Here is a 14893-nt window from a genome sequence, read left to right as displayed (position 1 = left end):
CGCAGGCGCGCGGGGCACTCTGGGAGTCGTGGTCGCCCGATGCGGGGCACCCTGGGAGTTGTAGTTTCCCAGCGCGGATTAGAACGCGGAGGACCTTGCTCCCCACAGCTTGCTGGCAGCTGTGCGCCTGCCCTGGCGGCTGGCCTGCCCCATGGCCCACTCCGCAAAAACAGGCGCGGGGTGTGGGGATGGAGGTTAGTTATGAAACTCATGGGGCGTTACCGTCTGGCCGCCGATCGGAGCCCCGTCCGTGGGAGCTCGCCTCGCCCACCGCCCCCGCCCAGCGTGTCGGTTCTGGAGAGCGCACCTTGCGGAGCACGACTGTGGTTACCACCGCGGGCACCAGCTTTTCCTCGGCGTAGGTTGTCAGACACGCGCCGGGCCAGAGAATGGAGCGGGAGAAAGTCCCAGGTCCCGCGTCCCCGGGATGCCCGCCCAGCCCGCGGATTCCCAGGACCCGGCTGGGGTAGGGAGACCGCGCTGACCACCTCCAAACGGCCTCCCTCCCGCCTGCGTCCGCAGACGCCCCCGGGCGGTCCCCACCCAGCCAGTTTAGCCAGGCGGCTTCTGTGTCTGTGTATAGTCTGCAATCGCCCCTGTGCTTAAATGAAACTAAGCCACCACGACAACCACAAAATGTGGCCCGCGGGCAGGCAAGTCCGCGTCCCACCTTGGCTTAACCCGCATCTCTCACGGGGCATGGAATGCAAGCATCCTGGATCTCAGGGTTCAGGGGCTTACTGGGGGCTCAGGCCTGGTTTACTTAAAAAAAAAACACCTGTAGCAGGCTCAGCCTGAGGTCGGTGGCCTCTGCACCACCACCTCTACGACTGCGCCCAGGGCCCCAGGTAACACATTCTTGCTGCCACTGGACCTTCTGGGGCTGATGCCAGCCTGGCATCCCTAACTGGCAGGTATTTTTTGTTTTTTAAACTTTTATTTTTTTAAATATATTTTTTTATTGATTTCACAGAAGAAGGGAAAGGGAGAGATAGAAACATCCGTGATGAGAACCACTAATGGGCTGCCTCCTGCACGCCCCCCACTGGGGATCCAGCCCGCAACCTGGGCATGTGCCCTTGACCAGGAGTCGAACCAGGGACCCTTCCGTCTGCAGGCCAACGCTCTATCCACTGAGCCAAACCGGCTAGGGCTCATCATTGATATTTCTCTCTCTCTCTCTCTCTCTCCCTCTCCCTTCCTCTTTGAAATCAATAAAAATATTTTTTTAAGTGAAGGATCGTGTTGGAGGCCTAATAACTACGTCCACATCCCAGCTGCAAGCGGTAAGCTGGCAAGGAGCGACACAAGTGAGGGGACCAGAAAGGACCCGGGACGGAGGAGGAGGGGTTGGAGGGGCGCGGAGTGGGGACGGGGAAGCCAAGGTTCCCACACGGAAGTTGAGGGCCAGGAGCCAGTGGGAAGGCACAGACTAAAGGCACCAATAAGGAGGAACCTGGGCTCTGAGGAGGAGCTGGGCCCATGTGAGCCCCACCCTGTGACCTGCTGCAGGTCAGGCTCCCTGCTGTCCATCCGAGGGAGTCTGGGTGGGCCTCTCTCCTGCCAGTGTGGGCTGACCGCGTTTCACCTCGGGCCTCTCAGCTCATACCTGCCTATCTTAAGTGTCTCGGGCACATGCGTAGGCGATCCCTGTCCCCGGGCCGTCCCCACCCCGCACAGCCCCACCCTCACCTCCTCAGCTGGACTCATCCTCTTCAGGCTGAGGGGCTGTGGGCGCTTGTAGAAGCCTCTCTGACCCTGGGCAACTCCTCCCCAGAACCACGGAGGCCTCCTCAGATGGGGGAACCTGTCCCCTGGGTCGGAGGGTCAGGATGTGGGGAGCAGGCTGGAGAAAGGGATCAGACCTCGCACCCTGGTCAATTCATTCCACTTTTCTTCACTGGCATCAAGAGGGCTTGCCAGGGCAGCAGGAGCCACCACAGGGAGAGTGGGGGTGCCTCGGGCCTTGGGGACCCCAGGCCATTCTAGAACCGCCCTGAGCTGGGCCTGGCTTCACGCAGGAGGCCGCAGCTCCTGCAACTCCTACAGAGAGGAGGTTTACCTGCCCGGGGAGAAATGGAAGTTGCTTTGCTTTGGGGGGGAGGGGTGCCCTGGGGCTTGTAAAGACGCTCTTGCAAAAGGGGACAGGGACACGGAGTGCACCTTAGGGAAAAGCAGCAGGGTGCCCCCAGGGCGGTGTGAGCAGGCTGCTTGCCACTCCCTGCGCCGGGCCTTGGCCTGGCCTGTCCATCCCGCCCCCACCCCGCGACGTGGCCAGCACCCCCTGCAGTGCGGGTCCAGCCCTGGACACACCAGCCGACACTCCGAGTTCTATCAAGAGTGGCGTTTATTCTCCTCGTGGAGGTGCGGCGCTCCGGGGAGCTGGTGCTATTGTGCTTAGGAAGGAGGTCTGTCCGTCCGTCCGTCTGTCCGGCCGGCCCGGCCCCAAACGGGGGCGGAAGAGGGGCGCGGCCCGAGTAAAAATCCCGGCCTGTTCCGGGTGGGAGTATGTACAAGGCGGCGGGGCGCAGGCGGGGGTGGAGGCGGGGCGGGCCGGCGGCCGCAGCCCCCACCCGAGGGCCCCCGCATCTCGGGCCCTGCTCGTAGAATCAGTACAAAATAGGTGCTACCTAAACGTTCCTTCTACCTGAATTCGCTAAGTCGGTTATTGTGCTGCTTAGTTATGGGGGCAGGAGGGGGCCCATGGCTTTCCACGGCGGGGGGTGGGGGGGAGAAGCCTGGCCGGCCCACTGCCCTCCGGCCTTCTCCCTAGGTAGGTAGACAGGCGTGGGGGGAGGTGGGGTGCCTGTGTGTGCGTGTGCATGCGGGTGTGCCCGGCACAGGCGGGCAGGCCCCGGCTTGGGAGCTGTGTGGGCATCGACCTGGGATGTAGGGGTTGGGGATGCGGTCCCTGCCTGCGGAGGCAGCTGAGCGGCAGCGGGGGCTGGGGCCCTGGGGGATAGGGCTGACCAAGTCCTACCGTCAGCCTGCACCTTTCCGCTTGGCCTGGGGCCCTGTCCCCACAGGCAGAGCCGGCAGAGCCAGGGCATGGAATCCTGGGGCCCCTGGGGTCAATGTGCCAACCTTGGGGCCTAGGTGCTTGCCCCCGAGTCAGGCCCAAGTCAGAGGCAGAGACCCGACTGCGCCCAGCACTGGCCCGGGGTGGGAAGGTGGGGTGCGGATTTGGGTTTAGGGATCTGGCCTCTCTCTTCGCCTCTGCCACCGTCCCTGGCACACCCAAGGGCGCTGGGCCCCCGCCACCAATAGGCAACCCCCGCAGGTCGCCCAGGCCCTGGCAGACTCAGCAATGGGCCTGGCGCATAGGAGGTACCCAATGCACGCTCAGTGGGTGATGAACAACTGAAGGAGGGGTCCTGGGGCAACCCCCCTGACACCATTACAACCGCCGGGTTCTGCCGTGGGGGGTCGGGGCAGGAAGGGGGGGAGAAAGGCTGCGCGTCCGGCCCCGCGCAGCATCCCTGATCTAGGGGCCTATGGGGCAGCGGGGCAGGGGATACCTGATTCTCAGTAACTAGAGGCGGCGGCAGCTTCGCATGCAGTGCGCATTATTGCTCTATATCGGCATCGGACTAGCTAAGAGGAGGAGGGAGCGGGCAGCCCCGGGAAGGGACGGGAGGAGGGTTGGGGCTGCATGCAGTGACGTCACAAAGGCGGCGGCCAATGGGGCGGGCCCTTGGGGCGGAGTCGCCGCCGAGGCTTTGGCATAGACGGGCGAAAAGTTGGCAACCAAGTGGGGAAGGGGCCTGGGGCTCGGGGGAGGGGCCGGCCTCCGAGAGGCGGGGCCTGAGGCTCCCAGGAGGCGGGGCCCGTGGGCGGGGAACGTGGTCCTGGACATTCCAAGCCCCGGGCGTCGATGGGAAGGATGCGCCTCAGCGCCCCTTCCCTGACCCGAGTGCAATCCGTTCATACATAAAACGTAAAATACAGAAAGAAAAACCCGACGCACCCGCACCCCAGGGGGCTTTACCCGCAAAGCGAATACAGAGAGGTGTGTGGAGGGCCGCCCAGGCCTGCCTGCTGGGCCCCAGGAATCCGTCCTCCATCGCGGAAACCCCGGGGACGAGGGAGGGGGACCCCGGGGCAGGACGGGGGCGGGGGGCTGAGAGGTCGGAGAAGTCCATGCGATTCGATATGCGTCATTATATTCGTGTGGAGGACAGAGCCCGGGAAGCTGGGCTGGAAGAATTTGATTTGGCAGAGAATGCGAGGCGAGGGTGAGAGAGCGGCTCGGACTGAGGCCCCAGAAGGAACCCGAGGGGAAAGGGTGCCGCTGTCCGCCTCCCTCCCCGGCCCCCCACGCGTCTAACACTCCCGGGGTTCAGCGAAGACTGGGGAGCAGGGAGCTTCTGCAGGCTGAGCTCCTGCTCCTGCTGGGCCTGCTGCCGGGGAGGGACCGGCTCCCTGGACGTCTAGGCCGCGGGCCTGGCCCTGGACGGCTCGGGAAGGGGTGGGGAAGACCTGAGTCTCTGCGGCGCGATCCAGGGCGCAGAGGAGGGAGGAGGGGCGCTCCCTTCCTCGCCCCGCCCCCGTCTTCAGAAACCTAAGATGAGGTTCGGTTCTGGGTCTCCTCGACCCTATTGCTGGGGAAAAGCCTGGGGCACCCTGGAGGGGAAGGGAGGGAGCTCGGGGTGGGTCTCCCCTCGGGACCCTATTGCTTGAAGGGGGGCCGGCAAGGCCCCTGGCGGGCGAGGCAGGGGCCCCCTCCCCCTATTGCTGTGAGGAGGGGCCCGCCCTCCGGCCCCTCCACCCGAGCGCCGGCGGAGACTTCTCTGGGGGCCCGTATTGCTGAGAGCCAACCCGGCCGACGGGGGCGCCGCCGCCCTAAGCCTGCACGGGGCTGAGCTGCGGCGGCGCGGCCGCGGCCGGGGCCGAGGGGCCGCCGCCGCCAGGGCCGCCCTTGAAGCAGGCCGACTCGTAGTGCTTGTTGAGATAGGACTTGAGCGCGAAGCTCTTCTTGCAGCGCTTACACTGGAAGTGCTTGAAGGCCGAGTGCGTCTGCATGTGCGCGCGCAGGTTGGAGCGGTCGGCGAAGGCCTTGCCGCAGTGCGCGCAGCCGAAGGGCTTCTCGCCGGTGTGCGAGCGCATGTGGCCCTGCAGCAGCCAGGGCCGCGAGAAGGCCTTGCCGCACACGCCGCACTTGTGGCGCAGGTCGTGCGTGAGCAGGTGCATGGCCATGGCCGGCATGGACACGTACACCTTGCCGCACGTCGGGCAGCGCCGCGCCAGCTGGCTGTCCAGGCTGCGGTGCGTCTGCTTGTGGCGACTCAGGTTCGAGGACGTGGCGTACGTTTTGCCGCACTCGCCGCAGGCGTGCCGGCCCCCTGAGCTGCCGGCGCCGGCCCCTGGCCCCGCGCGCGCCTCGGTGCCAGCCCCCGCGCGCGCGCTGCCTCCCCGGCCCCCCGACCCGGACCCCGTCGCGCGGGACCCAGCCGCGGCCCCGCCTCCTCCATCGCCGTCGGAGGCCAGAGCCGAGGCCGTGGAGGGGGCGGCGGCGCCGGCGTGGGCGGCCTTGCGGCGCGAGCGCCCGTCGGTGATGAAGAAGGCGTCGGCCGCGTAGCCCTCGCTGACCGCCGCGTCGCCGTTGATGTAGCCGCCCGCGGCCGTGGCCAGCTCCGGGCGCGGTGTGGGCGGGGGCGCCGAGCCCGCGGCCGCCGGGCCCAGCTCTCCCCGCACGGCCGCCGCGTACATGGGTTCCGGGGACGGCCCTTTGAGCAAGGCCGCCTCGGCATCGCCATCGTAGACGGAGTTGGGCCCCGCGTAGTCGTTGAGGTATCCTGCAGGCCGAGGCGGACAGACGGGCGGACAGCGGGACAGGAACCAACCGGGCAGCGGAGGAGACACCGGGGTCCAAGGAGAAGGACAAAGGGGAAGGGGGCGAGGGACCAGGGGGCAGGGAGGATGGAGGCGAAGAGAGGAGAGGAGAGATGAGACCGAGCCCAGGCGGGCCCCATCCCACCGCCCAGGGCCCCACCCTCGCCAGGGGAGGAAGAAGGCCCCCCTTCCGCAGCGCCTCAAGGTCAGGGGGGAGGGGCGGGGCTTCCCTCGCCCTCCTTCCCGTCCCCGCCCCTCCCCCTCGGGTTCTCCCCACTTCAGCAGTTTTCTCTGATTATGCAACACACTGCAGACCCGCAGCGCACAAAGCCAGGGCTGCGCGCCCAGGGACCCCGTCACCACCGCCTCTGGGGGTTCCCATTGGCTTTGAAGGGGGGGGAGACAGAGCCTGCAGCCAGCCTGGATGATAACCTCTCTTGTCCCCTCAGTCGCCCAACAAGCCTTGGAGCCGTGTACCCCACAGGCCCTCCAGCCCTCACTGGCACCACCTCTCATCTCCCCAGGCCCCAGGCCCCGGACGTGGTGACCCCTCTGGCGCCAGCCCTATCCCCCCTCCTTCCATCTGCTTCTCCCGGCAGTCCCTTCTATGCCCTGCACCCCTGTGTCCTACCTTGCTCCCCATCGCTCTCTTCCCCCAGGCCTAACCCCTGGGGGGGGGGGCGCTCCCTGAGCCAGGCCAGCAGCCCGGGCAGGTGTCCACCAGGGGACACCTTCTCAGGGACAAGCTGCAGGCAGGTTGTCATTCATACTGGAATCTGCAGTTGTTCTCAGGCACAAAATGGTTCTCACAGCCTCAGTCACAAGTGCACACCCCACACGATGCAGGCTCTGGCTCTTCAGGGGTCCACTATCACCCCCGGGGTCCCCTGGTCCTGGAACACATCTCACCCACTAATGCGGGGTCACACATGCAGCCACCCCTCCCCCCAACCCACATGAGCCCTGCCAGGGTCGCCGGTCACATGGGTGCACGGCGGCCTCCGAATCACAGGGTCCCTTGGAGGGGCACACAGGCAGGTACACCCTCATACAGGGTCACACACACACGCACAGTCACATGGCCACACGCAGTCACATGGGCGCACACAGGCGCACACACAGGGGCTCATGTTCCTGCAGGTCACACTGGTTCTGCCACCCCGTGTGGCTGGCACTCCTGGCATCCTTGCCCGCATGCTAACAGTTGTCCTTGAACTTGGGCTCCCTCACACAAAGAGCCTCCCCCTGCTCCCAGCACTCTGGGCCTCCTGTGCCCACCGCCTGCGCCTGCCTACCCACATCCTTCCTCCTGACCCCGGCTGCAGGGAGGAGCTGCCGCTGCCTCTGCCGGTACCTTCTCCCTGGCAGGTGGGCAGCCCCCCTGGACCCTGTGCCTACTCCCTGCAGCTCACAGAACTCCCTTGCTGGCCCTAGCAAGCCGTTCTGGAGGTGTCGCCAAAGCAGAGAGGCGGGTACTGAGCAGGCCTGGGTTTCTGGGGGTGGGTCTGCATGCACCCCTAGGTCCTGCCATGTCAGCAGGTGTCCATGTGGCGTGAGCCGTGGTGCGGATCATTGTGCACCTTCAGGCACTTGCTGGTCCTGACCCCTGCCCCCCACCCTCTTTGCTGCATGGACAGGGCCCCTGCTGGGCCTGAGGCCAGCTCAGGCCTGTCTCTGCGTTTGCCTCTCCCCAACCCCATCTCCATCCACTCCACCTCCCTCTGGCCTTCCCTAGGGTCTCTTTCCTGGGGCCCCCGCCCCCCACCCCTCCCAGCGTAGGCTGGTGGCCAGGCGGCCTGGCATCGGCCTGCGCCCACCTTTCTCCTGCAGCCGTGCGCCGAGGTCGCCGCGGGCGCGCCCGTAAGAGCTCTCGAGGTCCGCCGAGGAGAATGTGTCAAGTTTGACCTTCTTGACCAGGAAGGACCTGGGCATGGTTTCTGCGGGACTCCGGCGCTGCGGGCCTGCGGAGCCGGGGCGTGGGGGGGCTGCGGCCGCGGCGAGGCCCCGTCACCATCCAGTAGCGCTGCAGGCGGCCGGGTCCCCACGCTGGCCTGGGAGCTGCCGCCCGAGCGCCGTCCTCTGGCCTCCTGCCTCCCGGCGCTTCCTCCTCGGCTCCTCTGGATCCTCTTCGGCTTCCTTCCCTCCCTCTTCTCTCTTCTCTCCTCTTCCTTCCGTCCTTCCTTCCTTCCTTCTTCCCTTCCTTCCTCCCTTCCTTCCCTCCTCTGGTCCCGGCTTCCCAGCCCGCAGTGCCGCCCCTGGACAGGCGGGGGAGGAGGTTGGGGGGTGGGAGGGGGGGAGCGGCTCCGTCCCGGGCCCGGAGGCTGCGAGTGGGTGCAGGGCTGGCCCGGCTCCGCAGCCCCCGTCCCCTCCCCCCCGCCACCGCGGCGGAGCCTCAGTCAGCGGCCCCCCATGCCCCCGGGGGCGGCGGCGCCGGGCCCGGAGAACGCGGCGGCGGGAGCGGCGGCAGCTTCAGCACCGCGGCCAGCGCCGGCCCGGCCAGCACCTCGGCCAGCGACCCGGCGCGCTCTGTGGCGCGGGCGGCGAGGGGCGGGCGCAGGGGCTCGGCCGGGCGGGGGTCCTCGGCGGGGGTCTCTGGGAGGCTCGCTTTATTGTTCTGCAGCCCGAGCGAGCGGCGGCGGCGTTGGCGGCGGGCGGGGGGCGGGGGGCGGGGGTCCTCGGGGGGAGGGGTGCGCGGGGAGGGTGGGCCGAGGGAGAGAGGGAGGGAGTGACGAGGGCTCGGGGGCGGGGCTGGGCGCTCGGACAGCTCTGAGCCTGGCCTCCTGCGCCCGCGGCGCCTCTGCCTGCGGCCCGGCCCAGCCTCTGGCTTTTAAAGCCCAGCAGCTGCGGGAGGGGTAGGGCGCAGGACGGCGGAAATGGCTGCGCGGGGCCAGCCCGCCAGGGCCTCCTGGGAAGGGTCCTAGGGATGCGCGGCTCCCGCATTGTGAAGTTCCCCGTGCAGCGCCGGGAATGGAGGCCCAGCGACCGGCGGCATTGTCGGGGGTGGGGGGAGCGGGGGAGATCGGCCTGGGACCCACGAGTCCCGGACTTGGGATTTTTCGGGAAGGAACGCCAGGCAGACCTCAGTTTGGGTCGGCCGGCCTCGCTTTCAGATGCGGAGGCCAGGGATCTGCGGGGGCGGGTGGGGGAGGCGGGAGGCGCGGGAGCGGATGCTGAGGCAGCGAAAGCGCAGTGTGGACGCTCTGCGCGCCTGTGCCGCAGTGTCTCCCTGCCACCCGGTCACCCGGGCTGACCCCGTGCTCACTGAAGAGGCCTCCCTCCACCCCGCCTGTCTCCCCGAGCGGCGACGCAGCGAGCGGGGTGTGGAAGGGAAGAGGGGCTGCCATCCCCTCGCTCCAGAAATTTGGCTTCATTGGTGGTTTTCCGCCCTTCGGCGCGGCTGCAGCTCACCCCACTCCCCCAGGCCCCCCTCGGCCCCGCAACCAGGCGGATACCCTTCCCGCGGCCGCCCGCCCAGGGTTTGCAGCCCCCATGACGTTAGGCCGGTGGCCAATGGTGGGGCGCGCGGGTGCGGAACGGGGGGGGGGTGCGAGCTGCACAATGGCCGCGCGGGGACATATGTCCCCTCTTAGGGTTCGGCTCTGCCATTGTCTCCGCCCCCACAGGGGGTTCGGGTCCCCCTGAGGCCCACTTTCCCGGGGACCAAGGTCGCAGGGGTGGCTGCGGGGGCAGCGCCGGGGGCGGCGGAGCCAGAGGCGCGTGCACCCGTCGCTGCGCGCGGTGACCTTGTGCGGGGCCGGAAGCGCGCGGCGGGCGGGCCACGCGGGGGCGCGCGGGCGGGGGCGCGCGGAGAGTGCTGAGCTCAGCGCCTCGCCGCAGCCTGCGCGGCGACCCGCTTCCTCCCGCATCTCGGCCACGCAGCCGCCGTGCTGGGTGGGTTCGGGCCAGGCCGGGCTCGGGGACGCGGCGCAGATAACAGGCCCGCTTTGTGGCCCGCGACCCCGGCCGTGGCAGCGGCGGGACATTCATCTTGCGTGGCAGGTGCTCCCGAGGGGCGGGGGCGGGGCGCGGTCGCCCCCTTATCACGGAGCCGCAGCCGGAGAGGTCCGAGGTGGGGGCGGGGACCAGCATCCTCCCAGGGGGGCCGGGCCGAGGCTCAGCCGGAGACCCAGGGCCAATTAGCATTTTGATTGCGGGACTGGGGGGCCCATCTGGACTGAAGCCTAATTATGGGCGAGCCCTCCAGGTGCCGGCGGTACGTGCCAGGCGCAGCCCCTCTCCCCGCGTTCCCAGCCTCCTCGCGCACGATCTGCCTCCACCCCTGCTGCATCCCCGACCCCAGTCGTCCTGCCGCTGAGTCCTTTGTCCCTCCCTCGTCACTTCTTCTCGATCGACCTTCACTCTTCCCTGGTTTGGGTCCCTGACTCAGTCCATGTCCCCACCCCTGTGGTCCCCAACCCTCTGGGAAGAGGAGGCGTCAGAGCTCCCACACATGGGTCCCGCGGCCAGTGCTCCCCAGAGGACCCTGTGCGGGGGCCCTGGCTCTAGCTCCTCCGGGGCGGGGGGTGGGCTCTCCACGCCTGGGGGAGCCCGGCAGGGAGGGCAGCTGGGCCCAGGCCTTGGTCATCGAAACGGAGCCGCCTGGGTGTGGAGCGCACATGCGTCCAGCTCAATTACTTGGGCCTCCTCGCCTTGACACCCCCTTCCCCCCAATCCCAAGGTCCCCGTGCCCCAGTCCTAGGATTCAGCAAGGAGAGGCTGGAAGGGAACAGTTGGTGATTCTTACATTTTTTATTTATTTATTTATTTTTAAAATATATTTTATTGATATTTTACAGAGAGGAAGTTTATTTATTTATTTTTAAAATATATTTTATTGATATTTTACAGAGAGGAAGGGAGAGGGATAGAGAGCTAGAAACATCGATCAGCTGCCTCCTGCACACCTCCCACTGGGGATGTGCCCGCAACCAAGGTACATGCCCTTGACCGGAATCGAACCTGGGACCCTTCAGTCCGCAGGCCCACGCTCTATCCACGGAGCCAAACCGGTTTCGGCTTACATTTTTTTTTTAAGTATGTTTTTATTGATTTTTAGAGAGAGGGAAAGGGAGAGGGAGAGAGAGATAGAAACATCAATGAGAATCATTGATCAGCTGCCTCCTGCACGCCCTGTCCTGGGGATTGAGCCTGCAACCTGGGCATGTGCCCTGACCGGGAATCGCACAGGAAGCCTCTTGTTTCCTGGTCCAGGCTCAACCACGGAGCCTCGCCTGCCGGGTGATTCTTTTTTTTTTTTTTTTTTTTAATATATTTTATTGATATTTTTACAGAGAGGAAGGGAGAGGGATAGAGAGCTAGAAACATCGATGAGAAACATCCATCAGCTGCCTCCTGCACACCTCCTACTGGGGATGTGCCCGCAACCAATGCACATGCCCTTGACCGGAATCGAACCCGGGACCCTTCAGTCCGCAGGCTGACGCTCTATCCACTGAGCCAAACCGGTTTCGGCCACTTTGGGAAAGTTTCAGCCCTCCGCCCTGGGAGGCCACCCTGAGCCTCGCCCTCTGAGAACAGGAGACCCAGGGGAGAGGGGCTTTGTTGCAGGAGAGGAGATGGGGTCCCCAGGCACCTCCTGGATGCCCCCGCAGACCCAGCCAGGTTGCAGGACACTCTAGTGCCCTGGTCACACCAGCTGCGCTTGGCCGCCCACCGAGCTTCCGGCCTCAGGGACTGTTCCCCAGTCAGGGTGCAGCTGGGCCTGGCCCCGTCTCCCTGTGGGATGGGAGGGATGCAGTGTTGGCTTTATGTCCCTCCACTTCTATCCTTCAGTCCGCAGGCCGGCGCTCTATCCAGTGAGCCAAACCGGTTAGGGCACAGTGTGCATTTTATATTAAGGAATGGAGCGGGGATTTTTACCACCAATACTCAGATAAGAAGAGAGAGGCTCAGCCCTAGCTGGTGTAGCTCAGGGGATAGAGCGTTGGCCTGTAGACTAAAGGGTCCTGGGTTTGATTCTGGTCAAGGGCACATGCCCCAGATGTGGGCTCGAGCCCCAGTAGAGGGCGTGCAGGAGGCAGCCAAACAGTGATTCTCTCTCATCCTTGATGTTTCTCTCCCTCTCCCTTCCTCTCTGAAACCAATCCTATCTAATAAAGAGGGAATATGCTAATTAACCATCACTCCGTCACAAAGATGGCTGCACCCACAGCTGAGGCCAAGTTCCCATAAGGTGCCTTAATAAGCAATCAGCCGAGACCTGAGGCTACGCCCTCCCCTGCCCCCATGGGTCTTGACAGGGGACCTCGGGCCGCGCCCCCCACCTGGTGGGGCTTGACAGGGGACCTCAAGGTGCACCCCCAGTGCTGAGTCGGGGGAACTCAGATTGCACCCCCCCTCCCAGGGTGGACCTGAGGCTGCACCCCCCTGCCGATGGGGCTTGATAGGGGACCTGAGGCTGTTCCCCTCTCCTGGTGCTGGGCTGGGGGACCTGAGGCTGCGCGCCCCCAGCCTGGCGGGGATTTGACGGGGGACCTCAGGCCATGCCCCCCACCCAGCGGGGCTTGACGGGATCTCAGGCCATGTCCCACACCTGGCGGGGCTTGATGGGGGACCTCAAGGTCCGGTCTGGGCTGGGGGAACTTCAGGCCACGCCCCCCATCCTGGCGCCGGGCCAGGGGACCTGAGGCTACGTTCCCTGCCTGGCGGGGCTTGACAAGGGTGGGTCTAGCCAGGTCTGGATCTATCCCAATGAGTGTGTGGGGGGGTGGTCAGCCAGGTCTGGGTCTCACAAGATTTTGAGGCGCATGTGGATGGGCGGGGACTTGACTCTGGGTCCTGTGGTGTGCCCCAGACTCTGACAGGAGGAAGGTTTTCATATACATTTTTCTAATTTTCTTTAATCTGACACTTCTATTATAGAGAAAGGGCAAATAGCAATATTAAATTATTTCCTCTCATTAATCCCCTTTTAATGTGCACGAATTTCGTGCACCGGGCCACTAGTAAAAAATATATTTTAAAAAATGAAGAGCGCCCTAACCGGTTTGGCTCAGGGGATAGAGCGTTGGCCTGCGGACTGAAGGGTCCCGGGTTCGATTCCGGTCAAGGGCATGTACCTTGGTTGCGGGCACATCCCCTGTGGGAAGTGTGCAGGAGGCAGCTGATCGATGTTTCTCTCTCATCGATGTTTCTAGCTCTCTGTCCCTCTCCCTTCCTCTCTGTAAACAATCAATAAAATATATTTTTTTAAAAAAATGAAGAGCGAGGCTGAGGGATTTGCTAAAGAGCCCAGAGCTTCATTGTTCCATCTCAAACCCAGCCCCCGGCATCTCCTTCTCCTTGAAGCCGCCCCCAGAAGAAACGGGACTCGGGGTTCAGGGCAGCCCCTCCCCACCTGCATGCAGCTCAGGATTCGAAATCACTGCACCGGTGCCGGAGGTCCTGCCCTCTGGGGCCTGTCTCTGGGCTTCGCCAGGGACAAGCTGGGGCTGGTGCAGGTGCCGTTAACAAGAACTGGGAGGCGTGGGCATACCTGGACCCATTTCTGCCGTCACCTTACAAACCTGTACCGAACACCAACCTGTGCTCTGCAGTGCGTGTTCAGGGCCAGAGCGGCAGGTGCTCTCCCAGGGCCCACGGTCAAGCCCAGGACACAGAGTGGACAGGGATGGCTTGGATGCTGCTGCCTCAGTCGCGTGGTTAAGGTGGCGTCCGCCAGGTGTTTCTACTAGAAAAGTACTATTTTTTTTTCCTTTTCTGTGCTCTCTATTCCAGCGACTTTCAACTTTTCTGTGCTCTGTCCCAGCGATTTTCAACTGGTGTGCAGAAATAACTTTTTTTTTAATTAAAGGATGCTGAGAGAATATCAGGAAAGTCATTTTATTGATTCTTATATTTTTAATAGATTTTACAGAGAGGAAAGGAGAGGGATAGTTAGAAACACAGATGAGAAACACCAATCAGCTGCCTCCTGCACGCCCCACACTGGGGATCGAGCCCACAACGCAAGCATATGCCCTGACTGGGAATTGAACCATGACCTCCTGGTTCCTAGGTGGATGCTCAACCACCGAGCCACGCCCGCCAGGCATTGCTGCTCTATTCTTCTTTTTTTTTTTAATATATTTTATTGATTTTTTACAGAGAGGAAGGGAGAGGGATAGAGAGTTAGAAACATTGATGAGAGATAAACATTGATCAGCTGCTTCCTGCACACTCCCTACTGGGGATGTGCCCGCAACCAAGGTACATGCCCTTGACCGGAATCGAACCTGGGACCCTTGAGTCCGAAGGCTGACGCTCTACCCACTGAGCCAAACCGGTTAGGGCTACATTGATTTTTAGAGAGGGGGGAAGGGAGTGGGAGCAAGAGAAACATCGATGTGAGACTAAAACATCCGTAGGCTGCCTCCTGCACATCCCCTCCGGGAATCAAACCGGCAACCTTTCAGGGCAGCGGACGACACACCCCACCCACTGGGCCACACCGGCCAGGCCAGTCTCATGGGAATGCTTGACCGTTTTTACAGCGGGGTCCGCACTTGCACTTTGCATGGGGCCCCGCACATTGTGCAGCTGGTCCTTGTTCCAGGGACACTTTGCTGGACACAATTCACTAAGACCTGGGTCCCCGTGGCCCACGGCCTTCTCTGTTCTCAGCACCCAGGAGGCAGAAACACCCACTGGACCAGGGAACATGGCCTGGGCTTCCAGCAGACACGCGGTCCCGCCCAGCCTGTGGCGACCTCTGGCCTCCAGCTCTGTGGCAGGAACGTTAGGGCTGTCTAGTCCAGGACCACCTCCGGGCACAGGGCTTGGATCTGTGGCCGTGCCCCATCCCATTGCTGCTGCCCAAGAGGGGCAGTGCGCCCACACCCTCCTGAGGATGGACCCCACCTCCTTTTTTTTTTTTTTAATGTATTTTATTGATATCTTACAGAGAGGAAGGGGAGGGATAGAGAGCTAGAAACATCGATGAGAGAGAAACATCGATCAGCTGCCTCCCGCACACCTCCCACTGGGGATGTGCCCGCAACCAAGGTACATGCCCTTGACCGGAATCGAACCTGGGACCCTTCAGTCCGCAGGCCGACGCTCT

At 64.0% G+C, this 14893-nt stretch overlaps 1 protein-coding gene across 1 annotated transcript; it reads right to left on the bottom strand.

Annotated features, from left to right (window-relative positions):
* Positions 1 to 2315: 2315 nt before the first annotated feature.
* Positions 2316 to 8186, bottom strand: SCRT1 (scratch family transcriptional repressor 1). The gene is made up of 2 exons (XM_080647118.1): positions 7650 to 8186; positions 2316 to 5795 (listed from the first exon to the last, which is right to left on the bottom strand). The coding sequence occupies exons 1-2, from the start codon at positions 7762 to 7764 to the stop codon at positions 4843 to 4845; spliced, it is 1068 nt and encodes a 355-aa protein (XP_080503244.1). The 5' UTR covers positions 7765 to 8186; the 3' UTR covers positions 2316 to 4842.
* Between the last annotated feature and the right edge of the window lie 6707 nt (positions 8187 to 14893).

The sequence above is a fragment of the Plecotus auritus genome, assembly GCF_963455305.1.
Source record: "Plecotus auritus genome assembly, chromosome: 11".
Classification (NCBI taxonomy): domain Eukaryota; kingdom Metazoa; phylum Chordata; class Mammalia; order Chiroptera; family Vespertilionidae; genus Plecotus; species Plecotus auritus.
The sequence above is the reverse complement of the archived record's forward strand: the minus strand, read 5'-3'. Positions and strand labels throughout refer to the sequence as shown.